Source organism: Opisthocomus hoazin, chromosome 6 (genome assembly GCF_030867145.1).
Source record: "Opisthocomus hoazin isolate bOpiHoa1 chromosome 6, bOpiHoa1.hap1, whole genome shotgun sequence".
Lineage (NCBI taxonomy): Eukaryota > Metazoa > Chordata > Aves > Opisthocomiformes > Opisthocomidae > Opisthocomus > Opisthocomus hoazin.
The window spans coordinates 19,625,273-19,646,289 of NC_134419.1; the positions used below are offsets into that span (position 1 = coordinate 19,625,273).

Consider the following 21,017-nt stretch of genomic DNA (forward strand, 5'->3'; position numbering starts at 1 on the left):
TGTTGAGTTCAGCCTTTGTTTTGTCTCTTGTTCTGTAGCCAGAAAAATGTAACAGTTTACCAGGAACAATCTTTGTTGCCAGTTAATGGCATTAGCTATTTCCTGTTTCCCAATTACTACCTGAATCTTTTAATAACAAAAATAATCTGTATTTGCCGGTACTATTGGTTCTAGTTTTACGTGACAATTCTTGTACCTGTAATACAAAACATGGCTTTTTCTTCCATCACTTAACAAAACTCAGGCTGTTGAGACTCTATTTGAGTAATCGTTGCTTCAAAATCTTATTTCAGTTGGAAAACTTGGAGATTTGAGAAGAAAAATAGGTTAATGTTGGTTTAATCATTACTATCATTAAACAGGAATGAATTTTGTTAATTTTTAATATCTTTCTGAAGTAGGGAAATGCAAAATGATCCTGTAAAACATCTTAGTCATAGCTACATTTGTAATGACCATGTTGAATATAATTTTAGGGAATTAGTTAACAATTTGAATTTTAACAATGGCAAGTACAAACACTTTTATTTTTCCACTTTTTAACACTTTTTGGGGGTAACTATATGCTTGCCCAAAGAAATTTAAAATTTAAAAAAAAAATGTTACTGGGTAAGAAAACCCTGGATTTGAATTTGTTACCAAGTATTTCATTTTAAGCAACCTCCCATCTTCACCAGTGCCTGTAGAAGTGGTTATGAATGACAGGGTAGCTTCATTCTGGGTCTGATTTTATACCAGCCTTCATGGAGGGGAAGCTGAGAGCAAGAAGGAAGCAAACACTGGGAGGCACTCGACCCGCAGTGTTTCTGTTGGATGGCACTATCTGTCTGAACAAAATTAATTCTGCTAGCCTTTCTGGTTGTCTGCGTAGCCACAGCTTAGTTTTCAGCTGTGACTTTTCCATGAAATTGCTTGTCTTGAACACCATGGTTCATGCCTAAATTCAGCCATAGCAATTCACATGTGAATTTAAGTCAGATTAACATTTGCCTTAAAGCAGGTCTGTCTTATTATGAAGTTCAGCCAAATGCATCAGCAGGTGTAAAATGCAGCAACTCTTTCTGTTGAGCACCTAAGAGGTTATTGATTCACACCTCATTTTCTTGCTCTTGCATCTTCACTGTCTCCCATTGCATAAGTTAAAATTTTGGGTTTCCATTTTAAAAACTAGAATCATCAGAGGATTGTGTCCAGTATCTTATGAAGTCCAGCCTGTTTCCGCAACATTAGCTTTTACAGCAAATCTGGATCTGAAGCCAACAGAGGGGAAACTTAAGTATAGGAAGGACCGTTTTTCAGAAACGCCTGTGCAGTTCCTGAGAATTTCCCAGCAGGTATGAGTGAGAGCTGAGCCCTCACAGCAGCCAGGACTATTTGCAAGCTAATTCAAAGAATTAGCTTCTGTTCGGTCTATAGAAAAAAAGAGACATATAGGGAATTCTGCAATTCCTCCATTGCAAGATAAGATGAGAGAGAAGCCTGAAAGTTGGTGAATTACTCAGATAGGGCTGTAATTGCTACATTGTAACTCAGTGTATCAAGTCTTTTAATGGTAGACTTAAAATTCAGCAGTTAAAATCTCGCTCTGAAATGTTCTGATGGGTTTTTTTTATTATTTTTCAGGTTAACAAACAGAAATATTATCCACAAAATGCCTGAATGGACTCTAATTGCTATTGTTTTATTATCTGTGTAAGTACCCTTTAATGTCAAATATTCTCATACACAGCTGTCTTAACTAGCCTATCAAAAGAAGATTTAATTTTCACATAAAAAGAGGGAAGTATTTCTTTGAATTAGCTGGGGAATCAACAGAATTATTTTTTTCATGCAAATGAACTAAATTCTCTTGATGGAACAGGATTGTCCCACTTGCAAACAACATGTTAACGATGGGCACAATGTTAGGTTAAAAAAGAACTTTAGGGATTTTTAAAGAAGTCTGGTGGGATGAAGGAAGACTATACTTCACTCTTTTCCACGTGCTGCTGACAGACATTCTTCCTCTCTCTGACACTAGGACAAAATGACCTGTATTGTATTACTTAGATTTGGCATGACAGTTATGCTTTTAGTTTCTCATTTTAGTTCTGATTTCTTAAAAGATTTCACTTTCACGATTAAAATTATTTCCATAACAATATGGTGTGCTTCTAAATGTGTTTGTTTGAATGAAACTCTTTTGAGAGGGGGAAGCGTTTTTAGCAACTCCCTAATTTCTGAAAGGAATACTGGGACCCAGTATTCTGTTTTTATGAGGATTAGTTTTGCTGCTTAAGATTATGATACTACAGTGCCTACAGTCCTCCTTAGCTTTGTTCTACTTACTGTAGAATTAAATTCTTTCCAAGGGTTTTCCTAACAAGAAGCCTGATTTTATTATAGCATCTTTCAGTAAACTTCTACACAGAGGCATGATCTATAAAAGCTGTAGTCATGTGCATCAATAAACTTCCTTAATTTATATTTTCCAAATATATGAACATTTCTGGAGTTAAAGATATAAACTTTGCAGTGCGTAAAACAGACAGTTCTCTCACAAATTCGTATTAAACTTTTAACATCAGTTCACCTTTTTAAGAAATCACTGGTGGTCTCACACCTGCCTTTCAGTAAGGTTAAACCATCAAGCAATCTTTGTATGTCTTTCAGCTTGAATTACAAGATTGCAAAAATCTTGTTCCAGAGACTGTTTATTACCGCACTGATGCTGCTTCTTTTGGGCTTCCTGGGTCAGTGGAGCCTGTAGGGCAGAGAAGTACTTAGACATTCATAGGTCAAGAAGTGTTGTGGGCCAACCTCGTAGCATCCCCAGTACTGCACTTACTTACCTTGATATTACTTCAGTCTGACACATTGTTCTGGCTTTACTGTCCCAAGGAAGGCTATACCAGCAGGCATTAGAGTAGGCTTCAGCGAGCCTTACATCTGTGTCACCCAGCCAGATACCGCTCAAATGATTCATTAAATCAGAACACAGAAAGTAACTTTACTTGAATGCCTTGGCATAAATTTTTTATCAACTATAAGAACAAATCTTTTGTCATTTTTACTATATATTCTTATGGTTGAATTGGTAATTTGTGAAACAGATCTTATGAATTTTTCAAGTAGTTTCTGTACATTTAAGGAAATGGTGACTCTTTTGATCAGAAGTTAAAATATGTTGCTGGTCTCTTCGCATATGATGAGCTCTAAGTGTTTACATACCTAATGATTGTTAGACAATTGCTTTAAAATGTTATACAAGTAGCAGGCAGTCTTGGTAGCAAACAGTAGAAGCAGAGAACCAAGTCTCATTTCTAAGGGTCCATCTCTAAACAAATGAATTATATTTGATCCTAAAATAGAGTAGATTTTATTTCTTATATTCTATTGAAATAATGAATAAAACTCCTGTTGACTTCAGCTTATTGTAAGGTTCTTACAAGCTCATGATCTTCAGATTTTGAACAACTTCTCCCAGCCCCATCTTAGGAGGGCATGTGGAAGAATGTGGATGGGGTAGAATGAGTGTCAAGATTGCTCTGAGAAGATGATGAGTGTTGCATCATGTGCAGAAACATTACTACAGAGCATTTAATTATTTGGGAATCCTAATCGAACTTGACTATTTAGTGGAAGCCAGAAGTGTCCAGGGAAAGGCTACTGAGAACCTGGACAACCCCTCGCAGAAAGGTCCTCAGATTGTGGGCCTTTCTCACTTCCTGCAGTCTGCCAGGGAATCTGTCATATCTGGTAATTACTAATTACATTACTAATACTGCTCATAGAAAGAATTACATTCTAACATTCTAGAAGTCTTCTCTGGGTTTCCCCTTATCTATACTGAGAGATGATGCATGTTGCGGCACACGTGATATCATTTAGATTGCCTGTATTCACAGGTCTTGACCTGGTCTCAGACACAGGATGGCCATTTACTCCTAACACTAAACGGTGAAGTAGCATAAGCAACACCCTGGAAGAGGATACTATGTCCTCTTTCCAGTAGGATGAAAGGCCATATTACAAGTACCCTGGGGTGCAGGAGGTTTAAGAACAGAGACTACAGAAGGCAGAGTGAGCATGGGATTTCAGGGTATACTTCAAAAGAAACTACTAAGACCTCAAGTACTTTTGTTTTGTTTGGAAGGGGACAGGGTGGTTTTGTTTAAAGTAGCAACAGTTGGACTTTCCTTGCACCCCATTTAGTGCATCGATACTGTGGCTCACTGCTTCCTTCTCGTGTATGGCTAGCATGTGCTGAGGACTCGGTGTACTTAACTTCACAGTGCACTTTCAGAGTGGCCTGGCCCTTTTTGTGATATGCTGCTGGACAGAATAACTATTACCATTACTGCTGTATTGAATTCAAGTGTCATCCCCTTAATGCTGTGCATTGTGTTATGATAATGCTATCATCTCTTCACTGGACTGTGTGCATTAACTCTTTGTAGGATACAGCATGTTGGATAGTCATAATGCCTAATTTTGGAGCTTGAATTAGACCTAGGCTCCGTTTATAGTCTGCTGGTCCTCAAGAAGCTGTTAAAAGTAGTTATGTGCCCTGGAGTCCACTGGCTATTAAAGAAACCTGGGCTTCTAATTCATTGCTCTGAAATACGGTACCTAAAACTAGACGCTATGACTGTCTTTCTTGAAGTATATAATACTGGAGATCACAACAGTGGAGCATTCCCTGTTCCTAGCGAACAGCTGGATTTATTCAATCAAATTATAGTGTAAAATAGGAACAGCCAGTCTCAGCCTTTATTGAAAATCTAGCCTGAGGCACTCCTGTCTTTATGACCACCACATTCAGCAATGCTGTATCGGCCTTCCTAGAGTACACTTTGACAGCCAGAGAATTATGTTCAAATAAAAGAGTGGGTGACTCTTTAAAATGATCTGTAGATCAAATTTCTTATTTATTTGTCATTTGCAATAGTTTTGGCAGTGGTAGATTTCTGTGTTTTCCTGTTGCAATGTTTAGTATGTCAAGCAGAATTTTTCATTATAGTAATAGCTGCTTTATAATGTACTGTAAACTAGAATACAGAATTTGCATCTTTTTCCCCCAAAGAACTTTGCAAGATATCAAACTAAGCAGATAAATAAATACAAATACAGTAATTCAAGAAAGAATGGAGAAAGCTGTGGGAAGACTGGTTGCTATACAAGCATGGGCACTTGCTGTTTTTAGTGTATACCCCTGGTACAGTCTAATGGAAAGCTTTCAAGATACTTTCAGGAAATGTCTGCTTTCATCTTGCTTATCTGAGCTGGCTGGTTCCAGTGAACTGTGGTCAGCTTCATCTACAAAGCCTATGCAAGAGGTTCCTCCGCTAAAAGCTTTGAAGCATTTCAAAATGTTCTGGGATTAGTTTGTAAGCATTCGGCTGCAGTATTTAAACAAACTCAAAATGACCATGATCACTAAACAAAAGCCATCATTATATGTGTGCAGCCACTTTAGATAAATGTGTCATGTGAAGATGTACTCTAGAGGTTTACTCTCTTGGAGATAACAGTTCGGGAGCTGGAGAATCTTGGCTTCAAGTACGCGTTTTTACTTCTTTGCACACGAGAGCACATCTATTGCTCAACACTGGCATTTCTAAATTATTTTAAGAGGAATTCACATGGTTGAGATACCGCTACTGTGTTCTTTTCTGAAAATGTCTGAATGTTTGAAATGTACAAATCTAATGTACAAATACATGTTGGATATGACTCAGACATGAAGAGTGACTTTTTCCTAAGAAACTACATACAAGTCAGCTGGATGATCTTTTAGTTAGCAAGTCTGATGATAGAAGATTGGTTCCAGGTTTCAGCTGAGAAAAATCATTTATCACTAAGATAGAAATGTAATTATTTCCCATTTTGAAACAGTTTGCAGGACCAAAAATCCAAAAGTCTTTCTTTTTAAAATAGTGTTTGAATGTGGCCATAGTACTGTCTCTACTTTTGGTCTCTATCTGTAGAGTTATGTTACTGTGTGAAATAGAGAAAAGGCAAGTTTGTCTTAATACGTTAAAAAACTAAGAAGTATATTCTTCACTTTTTCTCCCTTAATAATTTTAGGTTGTCATTTAGTGAGTGTGAACTCAAATAGTTTTTCTGTTAAGCAGTTCTTACTTATCAGCACTTTCTAAGCAAACTCAAATTGGCTTATTTGACAAATTGTGGAGGAGATCAGTATTACTTTACTTCCTCCCAGCATGTTCCAGTATTACTGAGGAAACATATATAGAACAGCATTTTGAGTGATTTGCAGTGTTGTTAATTGGAGCATTAGTCAGTGCCAACTTTTTAAAATTGATTAAATATCTTCATCATTTGTAAGCGAGAAGATAGAAGAAGAAACCTTAGCAATTTCAAAGAAGCTGTTTCTCCTTGTACAAAAACCCCCACTGTGTTGCTGTAGTGCTGTTACCCAGGAAAGTGACACTGTGGATTCCATTGCAGCACACACAGCTGCAGTCCTTTTCCATTTTAGTGTTTCTTATGGATATCCTTCTGAATGGGAGATTTGGATATGCTGGGGAACTTTGGTACATGCCCAGCACAAACTCTCTGAGGTGAGTCAAGGATAATCAGTTCCCCTTTATGGTTCTGGTGCTTGACCTCATCAGCAGGAGCGGAGCCTTAGCACATGCTGTCTCCTGGACTTCTGTTGTGTGGAAACAGGAGGGCTGGCTCAGACAGCTGTCTTCTCTGCACCTGCCAGTGTTGTTGCCCAGTGCAAGGGAAGAGCAGGGTCGTGGCCTTCTGCCAAGTATCTTGGAAATCCCTCCAAGAGATAGAAATCTTCGTGTCCCCAGCAGCTCTGTATGTAGGCATTCAGACTGAAGTCATGCCCAGCTGTGCAGAGCTGGTGTGCAAAGTGCATCACCAGTTACAAATTGTCCTTCATGGTGATGTTCTTCTGACTAATCTTTTTGTTAGAATCTAGAAATACTTTTATGTTGAACATAATTTTGGATCTTCTGCTTTAGTCACCGTTGGGAACTTTATGTTCCAAATGTACTTGTGAATTAAGAATACGGTAGTAAGGAAAGTACTTGCCTCTGCCACTTCATTTTTGCCTTTTGTCTGTAAACAAGATTTTTGTTGCAACTTCTGTTTCAACCCTCTGAAAGATAGCGTGCTAGACTTCGTAAGACTGCTTTATCATGTTGGCTCTTTGGGGAGCTAACTTGGTCAGTGGAGTTCATGTCCTATTGAACTCTGTGCCACAACTATGTGCTGATCAAGCAGATGGACAACTTGCCCAGCCCTATTAGAGAGAGAACTGTTTTCAATTTGTGTTTCTTGAAAAGGTATGTATTTAGAAGATTTCTTTTGTAATGTCATATCTTTTCCTCCTTCCATAGTTGCTGCATACAGCTTTGCTCATTGGAAGTCGTGTCATAGCGCAGAGTAGTTTATACAGTTACATAGCAATATAGACAGTACTGAACTAATGCTGCAAGTAAGACGTGAGTAATCCACATTGTTAACAGCTGCCCTAAACTTAGTTTTAAACTAAACGTATTTTAACTTCATCCACTGAGCAAACTGAACTGTTAATTTTGCACCTGAATCCTGAAGCTGTAGCCCTATGAAAATATACTTGCTTCCTTATTAATAATTAATCTTAATACATTCAATGCAAACATTTTTTTTTTATCATGAAACATTACCCATCTGGTAGAAGAAAAACATGACTTTGACACACACATCTTTTATTTTCAGAGTTTTAACTTTGTAAACTTTCTAAAGAACAGCCTACATTAATGAGGACATGACACAAAGGTAGTGTTTTTGACTTACTGGAAACTTCATTATAAGATGAAAATCAGTGTTGATTAGGCTTGTTGTTTCTGACAAAAAAAAAAAAAATGTAGAGCTACACATCATTGGAAAGGTTACTACAACTTCCTAGCATGTGATCACCAGGTATTTTGTAGCAGCAGAGTTTTTAGCATGAGTTCTGGATTAATTTGTGTGGTTCTATGCAGAGAGTCATAACGGTAGTTCTGCTAGGCTAAGTAGTGTGTCATATTCTTCTTTAGCACTGAAATAAATTATACTCAAAGTAGAAATATTGTATTCCTATTCTGGAACCACTGTAACAGAAAAACTTGGATTGTAGAAAATCCCTGAAGGAGCAGTATCTTTTGAAGATCTAATCATTCCATTCCTGATGGTGCTTGATGCAGATTATGGAATGTAAATCCTTGTAATGCTAGACAGTAAGACAGGCTGTCTGAAAAGATAATACTTCATTCCAGAGATTCTAGTTTCCTGTGTCATATTGCTGTTGAAAGTGTCAGACCTGACATGGCAGACAATATTTTTATTATGAAGTGTTTAATGTTTTTTAAGGAGGAAGAATCCTGAAAGTTATTAAAAACTGTGAAGATTTCAAAAATCTTGTTTTATGAATGAACTACATCTTAGAAAACAAAATTATTTGAATAAATGCGCTAAGTTATAGTTTGCTTGGATCGGAGCAGTGGTCCATAGTCCTTCTTAGACCCACGTGTCAAAGAACTGTGTCAGTTAGGGGAAAATAGAGACACATGCATTTTTTTTAGCTTTCCTATCAATAACATTATGTTGGAGAATGTTCGTGTTCCCATAATATTCTACAGTGACCAGGGAGAAACTAAAAATTACTGAGAGGCATGAAAAATATGGAGGGGGAGGGAGAAGATTACAGCTAATTAATTTGGAAATAAGGCAAATTGGTTTTTTATGTGATAATCGGTAGTGGGCAGTACACTTAGAAAGTGGAGACTTGCTTTCATTTCCTAATACTGTAGCAATCGAGCGCAAAGGAATTTTGTACTTCTCATTAGTTTATTGCTTCTTGAGATATAATAACATTTTGACACACCGTGCTGTCATTCAGTCTGGCAATTAAGTTCTGATCCTGATCTGGGATGTTAACAGTGAAGGTAAAAAATGCACAGTATTTTCTGAAGTATGTTTCTTTCGTATTTATGAAAACAGAAAATACAGCTTCTTTGTGGAAGGAAGGAAGGGAGGAAACAGATGTCGCTGACAAGATGGTATATAAAGTGTATCTCTAGACGATGGGCTATGATGAAGGTCTCAGAATTTACAGCCAATCCAAGCTAGCGGATTTGGCATCAGGGTGCAGGTAGCTCTTTTGGCGTGAAGTATGTAATTAAAATAAATACTTGGGATAAGACAGCAACCATCAGTTAACCAGAATGTTGTATAAATAAACATGAAATAACTATATATTAATAAAATTTTGCATGGCATAATACAAAGAAACTAGAACAATCGTATCCATAACAGTACATGTTCTCGTCAAAAGTAAAAGTGTGCTTTAATTGCCTGGTAGCAAACCGAGCTAATCAATATATGGCAGCTTAGTCCAGAAACTGCTAAGTGTATATGTGTAATTACATATTATTAGGGGCAAAACCAACATCCATGCAAAAACTGTATGGAAGCTTCATTGTTTAGAGGCTTGGGATCTCAGTATGTTTCACTTCATTTTGATGTATACCACACTTACACTTTATGTTCTACAGAAATGCATATATCACTCGCTCTCTTCTGCCCTCTCTATCCACCTGAACATTTTAAGAAGACACTGAAAAGATCTAACTCATTCATCAGAAAACTCAGTATTTCTGAGATGAGGGATTCGTTTTTTTAAAAGGATAAAGAATAGCTGAGATTCATGTAGCCCTTCATATTTGTTTCAAACCTCATCATATTGTGCTTTTTTGGGTATATGTTTAGGTCAGTGTACTTTCAAAAATTAGTGTTAATAGTGTTCTTCTGTTATAGAGATGGTAAAATTGAGATTAAGAGTAGAAAAGTGATTTACTGGAGATCATCAAGTCAGTAATAGATCTGGAAATAGAACAATTCAAAACAGTTGAGGGGGGTGTTTTTTGTTTGGTTTTTTTTTTTTTTAACCCACTGTGAGCTGGCACGTCTGGGAAAAGGTGCATAAGAATCCTTAACATTTGGGGATTTGTAAGAATCTCATTTTGAGAGGTCCAGAACTGCGCTGGTATTTGTTTTCAAAACTGGGAGAGGGAAATAGAAAAATATTGAGGTCCTTATGTTTAACTTCTGAACAAAAAAAAAATTTGGACACAGTGGAAGCAAGTCTATTCCTAGCATGTCTCTTTACTCAGCTGCATTATTACAGGTGTTTGGTCTGTATATTGGACTGAAAGTAAGATAATCAAGTTACAAAGTTAGAAAGTTATGAAATTAAACTATGATCAATTTTACGATCATTGTTTCCGTAGTAACTGAGTACAGGTGAGTACATTTTATAAAGTCAAGTGTTGACAAAGAATTTACATAAGCATACTGCATTGTAGCTGTTTTAACTGTAAGACAGTATATTTTATTTAATCTTTATTGAAATTTTTTTTGGCATACCACTGAGATAATGAATTTATAGGAATAGAGTAGCAGTATGTGGCAACAAAAAAGTCCAGCAGTTGCAAAAAATGGATGTGTATGAAACAATGTTTAATTCATAAAAAGTACCAGGTTTATATGTAAAGGCATCTTTTAGATAGTAAATTGCCCCACTGTATGCACACAATTATTTATACAACGGTGGATATTGTACAAAGTATTTAAGAGGTTCAGGCTCTAAAGAGCTTACATCTTAGCATTTTTTAATCTTACAGAGACTTCTACCTGTGCTTAATTTCATGTAGCTAAGTAATCTGAAGACTTCATAGAGTGGCATAGATTCCAGTATTTGAGAGGCGTCACAAGGAAACTTTGTGGAACATAAAAAGTAAGGAAAAGAAGACAGAAAAGAAGACTGGAAAGGATGAAAGAATAAATTTTAAAATAATTTATTAAATTTAAAATTTTGACCAAGTTGAAAAAGAGGGGAAAATGGGAACAAATGGTACAACTGAGAAATACGTTTGATCTGTCAGCTGGTTAGCAGGAAACAGACTTCAAATAAAGGGAGCTCTTTAAACAAGGCCTGTCCTTGAAATGTGTACCTAAGAAACTTAGATTTGTTAGAGAGAAGCAGCCTATAGTGATTTCTTCCGGGTTTATAGTATGAACTTTTTTTTTGCCTTGGCTTTATGCAGTTAAGTAAGCTAAACTGAAACCTTTTGGAACAAATCCCTGCATGAAAGTGCTTTAAATGGCACACAGTGTTAAAGAAGTTCTGATGTTGCATGTCTGTGAACTAATGCTGTAGTAGTAATAACTTGAAATATGGTAATGTAGAGGTGGGTACCATACTCCATTTGGTTTTAAAAAAATAATCCTGCAGTCATATCTATTAATAGAAAATGGTGAAACACAATCTCTGATCCAGCTAAACTTTGTATGAAGAGTACTCTGGATAAGAAACCACAGATGTCATTGAGCTGGTTTTGGTGTTTCCTTAGTCTTTTTGTCAGGCTAGAGGTTTTTCTAATCTGCTGTTAAAGAAATGCAGGTTTCTCATATGGTTGCCCAAGTAATTGTGTTTTGCCAGACCTATATAATATTTGTGTTGATGGCAGTCTTGGTAGTCATTTTAAATAGAGAAGTGTTTGAAAATAGAGTTCCTGAATATCACTATAACAGGAGGCAAATAGAACCATTACATATTATTACTGTAGCTTTAAAGGAGTCATGGGTCTCAGAATTTTGTCACTGGCATTGCAACATCAAAGTATTTCCAGAGTGTTGGCCGTCTTCTTTCTCATTAGACAGGCTAAGCCTGGGTTAAAAACAGTGATCCCCGAGTACTTAATGAAGCCAGCTGCTTAGTATTGCAGGATCAGCGTAATGCCAGCAAATGCTTGCAGAGAATGTGATGTTATTTTTTACCTGCTGAATGTTCTGAAATGTGTAGTTCCTTTCCTGGACAGTTGCCAAGGGAATTGACTTTATTTTGTGTGTGCATATATACGGTCAGGAAGCTTGCTCAGGAGGAACATGATAGGAGTGATACTGTGTGAGAAGAAATGGTGTTGGTGCTTGCATTGCAAATGTTAAAATAATTGTACAAAGCGATAGACTTGTAAATTTTCTCTCAGCTGAATAGAAATTGTTGCTATCATGTTTATGTGCTACTGGTCGCTCACAGGGAACTGAAATATGGTAATAGTGAGAAGTGCCATTTTCTAGTTACTTTCTGAGAAGAATTGTATTATATAATTAATTATGTTGTGGTATAATAATATGAGTTACATGAACTGAGAGTGTCAGATGTTTAATTTTTGAGGCAATTTTTTTCAGTTATTTGTATATACAGTGTACATTCTAAGGCATGTTGTCTTCAAGTGTATGATGTACAGAACTGATACAAATAGCGCTAAATGGCTACACTAAATTGTTACACTGTTTGTTGAAGTGTCTCACCGTAGTTTCTTTGAACACATTATGTATTTTCAGGCTTATTTTGGGTGTTCATTTGCATTGGACTTTTACTTTGCCTGTAAAATTTAATTACTGACTCAATGATACAAGTAGAATTTCTTGGTATATAAGAAAGTGTTTTACTTGTCCTTTATTAAAAGTCGAAGGTCATCTATCCTACAGAAGTTGATGTTTTGAGGACAGTCTGAATTTACCTGAGTTTTTTCCTTTCTGTATCTTGTTGTATCAGTGCAACATTATTATAAAATCTTTTCATTGCAGGATCTTTGAAGTTATATAGCTAGCTGTTATTTATAACAGCTGGCACCTGATGAAGCCACCCTTAACTTTCAGAGGAGAGGAAAAAAGTGGCATAAACAGTACATCCTGCTGTGCGTACAAGGAGTTTTTTCATTAGCTTAAAAACCCCACAAAGATCCAGAACATTTGTAGTGTATTAAATCCATTTTAAACAAACAGTTTCTGTACCTGATAAAGGAGCTATAAGCCTGTTGCCTCAACACATCTCCCCTGCATGGTGAAGGTGTAACATTGCAGTGCCATCCAAAAAATTTTCTTATGCAGCTTAACGGAAAAACAAAAAATGAACTCTCATGGTATGTTAGAGTAGAACCAGCAAAGTATTTTGCAAGTGTTCACTTGGCCTCCAAAGCCCATGCGAAGAGAGCATGAGATGACACGAGGGAACTCTGCTGTGCAGCCTGGTCCCAGGGCCTCACCCAACTCCCTGACCACCGTCCTAGAAAGCAGTGGTGTGGGGGCTGGTACAGCTTTAGGTGCACCACAGATTGTTTTCCGAATTGCCAGGTGCCTATTTGGATACAAATAACTGATTGGGGGCAAAGGAAGAAAAAGAAAAAAAAAAAAGGCAAATCCATAATCCATTGTCTCTTTTTCAGTTGTTAGTAAGTGCTTTTGTCAAACAGCTAGCTAAACCCTTGTTACTGTGGGTATGCTTCCTTCTGCTGTTTGTTGTATCCATCCAGCTGCACCACAAGTGAAATTTTGGCCCTATTAAAGGGAAATGGAAGTTGACTTATGTCTGGAAACCAACTACGTTGAAAGTGTGTGTGGAAGATGAACTTTAAAAGAAGAAATACATATATTTTCTGTAATATATACATAAATGTGTATCAAAGAGAAAGTTTTTCTTGAACAGAGAAGCTGCAGAGTAAAAAACATAGTGGAAACAACTAAGAAATTAACTTTTGAATGAACCTTAAGTTTTTCCATATACTTGGAATTATGTAGGAATTCAAGTTGATTTTGAATCAGTGTTTGTAGCATTGATTTAAATGTAGTGGACAAAAATTTTGAACTATGAATTATTTAGTTTCTGTTGCTGTCAGAAGATTAAAGTGTGTGTGCTGGATTCTGTGGAAAAGTCGGTACACAATAATGAAAGGAAGTTAAATAATAAATAAAATATAAGTTGCACTTAGCTACAAAATTCTTGTCTTTATGATGAGAATAGGATCTTCTGGCTATATTTAAAACTAGGCCAGGAGTAGCTTTTTTCCTCAGTAAGAAAATTACTTGTTTATTTATGTCAGTTGTTATCATTCAGCCCTGTGGGCTTTAGTGTTTTATCTTTCATTAAGAAAATAGAATACAGGAATAAATTGGGAGAGATTAAAGAAAACTGCCCCTGAATATTGACTTCCCTCTTTGATCGATAGGATATGCTAACAAAGGGCCCCAAATTAGAGGTTGCTTTAATTTCAGAGTTGCAAATGACACTGATCATAATTACTTTTTTTTCAGCAATAGTATCATTTAATTTAAAAGAAGACTTAATTTCAGAGATATATTTAAATAGTTCTGCATCTTGTTTGTACGTTGCTTCCAGTTCAAGATTGTCTGTCAAATATTAATGTGTTCTAATGGAAAGTGTTCACTCTAGAGACGGTCATTTGCTTTTAAGGGTTTTTTAAAAATGTTGAGCTTTTTAAATCATGCTCAAACTAAAGTTATATGAAACAAGTGGGGGTTTTTAACTGAAACTGTGAGCGTAACAGCTAAATTACGTAAGTTGAGGCTGTAATGTTTTCTGATTTCTGAGTGTATGTTAAAACAGTATGATTGTGTAACCATGTAATTATACCAAAGGTTATAATTTTTTAAAGCTCCCTGCTGTTCCATCTTTAACTTAGAACTACACTCACGTTGTGCTTCACATCAGCTTTCTGTCTGATACTAACTTTTGCCTGGTGGATGCGTTATGCTTTAAGGTCTGTGGAAATCCCCGCTGTGATTTAAGATACTTTACTAACAAAATTGTTGTCCCTAGGCAAGTGTACTGTATCCAGTGATATACTGGTAAATGAGGGACACTACCTCAAATTAAGCAAGCAGTCAGTATATTGTGAAGAACATTCAGAATCACAGTGATGCTTTGACATTCTGTCAAAATGTCTGACCGCCTTTCAGTAGGGGTTCAGGAAATGCAGCAAGTGTTTCAGTTCATCCCATCAACTGAGGCACTATTATTACGTGATTGATACGTTGGCGACACTCCAGTTATACTTACAGGCAGATGGTCTACAGGCTACAATGCACATCTATTTCAATGAGTTTTATTGCTCATCTGTAACACTTGTTGTATTGGCTCAGTCTAGTCATTTGTCTTAATCAAAAGAATTACTTTTGTTTAATCAGTTGTGTTGGACACTTCCTTCATAGGAACATAATTAAAATGGAATCCAAGACTATTCTATAAAACTGCTATATTAAAAGAATGGCATTTTTGATTAATAACATTTTATTGCATTGCTAAGCCCATCTGTAACGAGTAAGCCAAATCTGTAACGAGTAGTGCAAATATATTTGAAGTATTTAAAAAAAGACAAAACAAAAATACCCCAGTCCTTGTGTGTTGATGTAGTAGAGCACATTATAATGGCACAGTTGGCCCCATTCATTCATTTAACGTGGCTTGGTGTATTTCTAGAGGATTTTTAACACTGAATGAGATGAACTATTACTGAGGGTGACCTGCAATATCATACTGCTACTTAGTTTTTATAAATCTGCTCAAAAATTTATTTAAGTCTGTGGATGAGGTTTTGTGCACTCTCTTCTACTTGCAATGCAAGGAGTAGGAAATGTACTGTAGACAGCTGCTGAAGGAGTCTTGGGCTGTTGATGAAATTAAAGTACCTAATGTTACTGAAACAACTTTAGGGGCTCCTGTCTAAGTAGTGGCATCCTCTTTGGTACTGTCCTGTAACCTGCCTTTGGTCCAAGAAGTGGTGCAATATGCTCAGCTTGGTTGTCCACCTGTCTAGTGCAGAAGGGCTTGTTCTGGGCTCCTCAGTAGAGCGCCTCTTCACAAATCTTCCACAGGGTCACTCTGAAAAATAGTCCCTCTCCTACCACTTGCTGCACACGACTTGTTTTGATCCATGCAGTACCGTTGCAATCCTTTATACCTTCTAGGAGCAATCAGAGATTATTTCCTTCATGATTTCAATTTAGAATAGTAGGTACAGAGCTGGGAAGAAGAATATGTTAATATTCCTTGTAAATCTCAAAAGTAGTTTATATTTAGGTAATACTGTCCCAAATGTCTACAAAAAAATATGTGGATGGGGGAAAGCTGGAAATCTTGTGGGTTTATGGCCTTGTAACTTAAGAGAATTAAGTACCAATTAATTATTCATAAAGATGGGTTGGCCTACATTCATGACTTTGTTTTTCCAAATCCAGAATTGACTCGTAATAGTCTTGCAAGTGTGAGTTTTTAATGGAAATTGACAGACTTCCAAATTAATTTCCGTTATCTGTGACCCACACAATGGTGGTATTCCCTGCTTTTGAATTAAAGACTTAGATAAGCTGCTCTGCTTTCAGAGCTGTTTGATCACACACACAAAAAAAGCACTGGATCGCTAACCAGTCCTTAGACAAATCCCAGCAACACACTTCAGTGTAGAGTTTCCATTAAAATATTTTTCATTTGTATCTGAATATTGGCAATACCCTGGAGGACTTTCAGCATAAAGGGTTTTTCTATTCAGATAGGGTTCTGTTTGGTGCTTTATTGTAATAGTTGACAGGTAATGACCAGTGGCACTCCACAGAGTGTCTCCTGCATGGTTATGTTTCTTCATGTTTTTTAGCATTGTTTCTCCTAAATCAGTCCTTGTTAACAATGTGACATGACTTTATGTCATAGCGATGGAGCAAATATGCTTTAGTGTAGGGCTAACAGCACATTGTTGGAATGGCTGATTCATCTCTCAGAAGCTTTAATAGCTATGTTAAATCACCTGCACTGGTGTTCGAGGCTTGTAAGCACTTTTACTCTTTAAGTGTACATAGTGCATATTATTATTGTTATTATTATTATTCACCTAAAATGCTTGAGGAATGAGAGGACCAGATTGCTCATAGCCATCGTCCAATTTGTGACTGTCTGAAGACAGCAGAAGATGCATTGGATTTCCTTGCAGGTAGCGACCCTTAGCAAGAGTCTATTGATGGTGCCTCGATCAGAGGCTGGCACCCTCCTTGTGGCACGTATGCGGTAGTCTGTGTCTGTGTTTCTGCTGGGGAAGGAAAAAACAAAGTGCTGCCTATAGTTGCTGCCAGCTCTTGCTTTGTTTCCGTGTTCCAAAATGAGTGTTTAAGAAAGTTTTGTGATCTTTAGTGCAACTCTGTCATTCTGATAGAAGAACAGTTATCAGTCATCCTGGTTATGATGATCTTAAACAATTAAGTCTTAAGAGTCTAAAACAAAGGTAGAAAGAAACTGATAGAATTGAAAAGAAGAAAACTTATATGTTGTGATGATTATGTTAAGAGTCTTATGGTGCTCAAATGCCTGTAACTGGCAAAAATGTTAATACCCTATTTTCCAAAGCTTGCTATGGAAGGGCAGGTGGTGCTTGTCTGTTCCACCGTTCTGCTTTATAGTTCTGTTCTTGTTGAAGTTCCAAGCATGCCAAACAAGGTAAGCAGCTGAAATGATTGCATTCAGATCCATGACTTCTGCCAAAATCAGTTGCTTTTATTTTTTTAAGCTTCTGCTATTAGAAAAAGTAAGGAAAACTGGCAATACTTATCTTTTTATTGGAGGAGCTGCTGCTTCTTCTTTTGAAAAGAAGCATATGGCTTTTCTTCATGAGTAAACAAGTGCATTGCGTGATACTGGGTAAATTTGTTTACATTCGAATTCACAACACTTTCCATGTAATTTTAAGTGACCAATTTTGGGCAGTGGAAAGGAATCCAACTCTTAGGTGGTTGTGTTCTACCCCTGTTTTCAGGTGTCTGTTTTAGAGAGCTGTAACTGGCTGGTATCACAGTGGTGACTTTGAAAATTGAACTTTTTTCAAAGGGGATCACAGAATTCATCTTAAAGAAAAAGTTCAGAAAGGTTTTCCTGAGGTCCAGTATCTGAGGGGAGGATGGTGCTGTACAATTAGGTTTTTTTAGAAAGGGTATTTACACCTTTGTATAGGAAATGCCAATTAGTGCTTTTAACTACATAAAAATACTACTTTACCGTCATCTTTTCTGAATGTATTCGGCTGCCTTGGTTAAGATATGCTTAGATCTAAGAACGAGTTGTGCACACTACCATATCAATTAATGAAATTTACTCCTTGTAATGTGACTGACTCTAAAAATATTTTGATATTAAACTCCTAAATATGCTTGTCAAATGTTTTTGTAAGGCAATTAATTCATAGAAATCTTGGGTATTGACTTGAAGCACTGAAGGTTTGTAAACATTTTGTGGTAGCCAGATGTCATTTAATAGCTTGATAATAACAACTTGGTCTTCACATGAATCTCGCTTTTTTTTTCTTGTACATGTAACATATGCGGAATAGCCAGCAAATACAAATTTTATCAATCAAATACAGTTTTGACATTTTTAACACTTTTTAAAGTTTACAAAGACCTGTTTACCATATGGTGTAAGTGGGTGTGCAGGAAACGGCACTGTTTCGTGAACTCTGATATATACTGTACTACTTTTCCATGAACTGAGCATGAACGTTTCCTTTTAACGGGTGTGCTGAAGGCAAGCCTTTGAAGCATGGGTGTATAACTTTGGACAGTAACATTTACGTTTGTGTGCTTCTGTAGGTGGTTGTTTTAAAATCACTTAATCCTTCAGCTTTTCTATTTTTATTTGACTTTATTCACAAAAGTTTGTTCCAGATTAATGTTGCAACATGTGAAAGAAATAACAGAGAAGCAGAATTTCTATTTTTCTTTTCATTATTGCAGTAGCCAGTTGTTATTATTGTGGTCCCACGTATCCCATTTCCTGTTTAGATGCTATGTCTTCAGAAAATGCTGCAGACTTTCGAGGCAATTCCCAGGATCCTTGACCTGAAATCCTGTGTATCAATAAATTGAAGTAGTCATGATAGTTTCCTCAGCGCTAGGGTCGTTGCAGCTTTCAGTGACTTGAAGATACTGATTCCAAATACTGATCTGGCTTATTTGCACACAATTATGGTCTAAATCAGTTAGCGTTTCGTGCAAGGGTGAAAGCACAGCCCTTAAGCAGCGTTACTTAGACCGTGGAACTTACCACTCAGTGCAAACTGGCAACTTGTGCTTGCTCTTTTGCATACAAATCCTTCTGCTTCTGTTCCAAGAGCCACTTAAAAGTAGAAAAGTACTCAACAAATACTGCTTTTCAAATGACAAGTTAAAGCATCATTTAACTGCCAAAAGGACAGTTTTCCAAGATTAAAGTTTTTGTACGTATATTCATAAATGTTTAACTCCCATCTAGATACGATTTTTAACTAATTGCTAGAAATTTACATGTGCCTCTGTGAAATTACTTTTTTATTTAGTCTCCTGCTTATCAGATAATTAGTAGCCTAATTAGTTTTTATACAAAGTTCAGGTAAGGGAAAAAAATTGATCCACAGCTAAAACATCTTTTCTTTTTTTAACTTCACTTCTCAATATTTAATGCCTGGCAGTTTCTCTGACAATAGAAATACCTTTTTCTTTCTTAGTGTGGGCTATAATAGCTACTCTTTAAATAAAGTGTCTTAAACGGGGTCTGGTAGTTAGGACAAGTTTGTAATTTTTGTAATTCGTGAAACTATTATATCACAGACTGCGGTTCAAAAAAAAAATAGACTGCTTAGCATGTTAGCTTCATGGTGTGAAGATTAGTTTTAGAATATTACTTAAAACTGCATAAGTTTCCTGGTCTTTTTGAAAAATAACATCCTTATTAACATCCCCTTAAGCCCAAGGCAGGAGGAAGAAAGTAAATCTACAACATTGCCAAGAGAATGTTTTGCAGTGTTACAGCTGCCTGGCACCAGCACTCAGGAAGTCATGACTGTTTATGTCACCAGTCTCTTTTCATTTAAAACCTACTTAATGCTGAGAAGGGGGAACTGAAGACTGGTAATAATGCATCTTCAGGTTTTTCTCCCACTATCCTTGTCTCCACACTAACCCTCTCAAATGCTCGCTCTGATCCTCTACCAGCACTTCCTCTGCTCCACTGCTGATAAAACATCATAATCCAAAAAATCAGCCTCCAAATTACCAACCCTGGGCAGAGGCACTCTGTTTTACCAGTTTAAATAGCAACTGCTATACTTCTCACCAGGAGAGAAACAACTCAAGTCCTGTCTGTCATGAAATACATTACAAAACCTAGTGGCCTCAGTCCAAAAATCACAAATCTAACTGTGAATACTTCTCTTTTGTGGGAGGGTTTATATATTAGAGTTTGTGCTGAGTCTGTTTCTTTCCACACCATGTCCTTACTTTGAGCATCTCTTAAAGTCCTTCTCACCAAGTGTCAGTGTTTGATAGTTGAAATATTTATCATTATTTTTGCTTAATTTAAAAGAATCTTCTTTTATAAGCAGATTTCTTCAAGTGGAGATATTCTTAATGACAATGACTGTAGGGAGATTGATCTCAGTTTTTACTTACTTAAAGGCTTTCTGAGCTGGGAAGCTTTCAGGAAGCTGTAGACTACCTTGAGTTCCTTATTAAAAGTACATAATTTCACAAACATTCTAAAATAACTCTTTCCTATATGGTGTCAATGGCACTATTTATCTAAACACAGTATTTGAGATGAAGTTATTGTTGCTGTGATGTGAGTTCCTTTTAAGTGGTCTTGTCAGTAACCTTTGGTGTTGAAGTTACTTAACATTCAGCATAAGCTTTAATACTTGGTTTTGTTCATTAAAGATTATTTTTTAAATATTTGTGCTTAGGAAATAGATTCAGCTATTACTACCTTTGCAATATTTTGCAATAGAGTTATGAGAAAAAGAAGGGCCTTTAGGATAAAAATAGATTTGCATAAAGTTTAAAGCACAAATGAAAACCAACAGCTCAATGTTTCGCCTCATCTCCATGCAGATATTCTATATGTAAATGATCTGCATGGTGATAGCTCCTTCCAAACTGAGGAGTGCATTTTAGCAGTAGCACTAGGCATGGTTGGGTTTGGATCCTTTGAAGATTATGCCTTCTGTTGCTGCTCTTGTTGATTCTGGAACAAAATGGAATACACAGTAATGCATGCCTTGCAGTTTCCGTGATAGCAGATGACGAATAACATTTTATTTGGGGATGTGTACTAATGACTTATTTATTTCCATTTTCTGTACTCATGTATATACTTTATT

General features: G+C 36.6%; 1 protein-coding gene across 5 annotated transcripts in view; it reads left to right on the forward strand.

Annotated features, from left to right (window-relative positions):
• RPAP2 (RNA polymerase II associated protein 2) overlaps positions 1 to 21,017 on the forward strand; it is a 69,649-nt gene that overhangs the window by 21,040 nt on the left and 27,592 nt on the right. For all 5 annotated transcript variants that reach the window (XM_075424906.1, XM_075424911.1, XM_075424909.1 and 2 more), the window contains one exon: positions 1,624 to 1,692. In XM_075424906.1, coding sequence (XP_075281021.1) covers positions 1,624 to 1,692 — 69 coding nt within the window. The remainder of the gene's footprint in view (positions 1 to 1,623; positions 1,693 to 21,017) is intronic.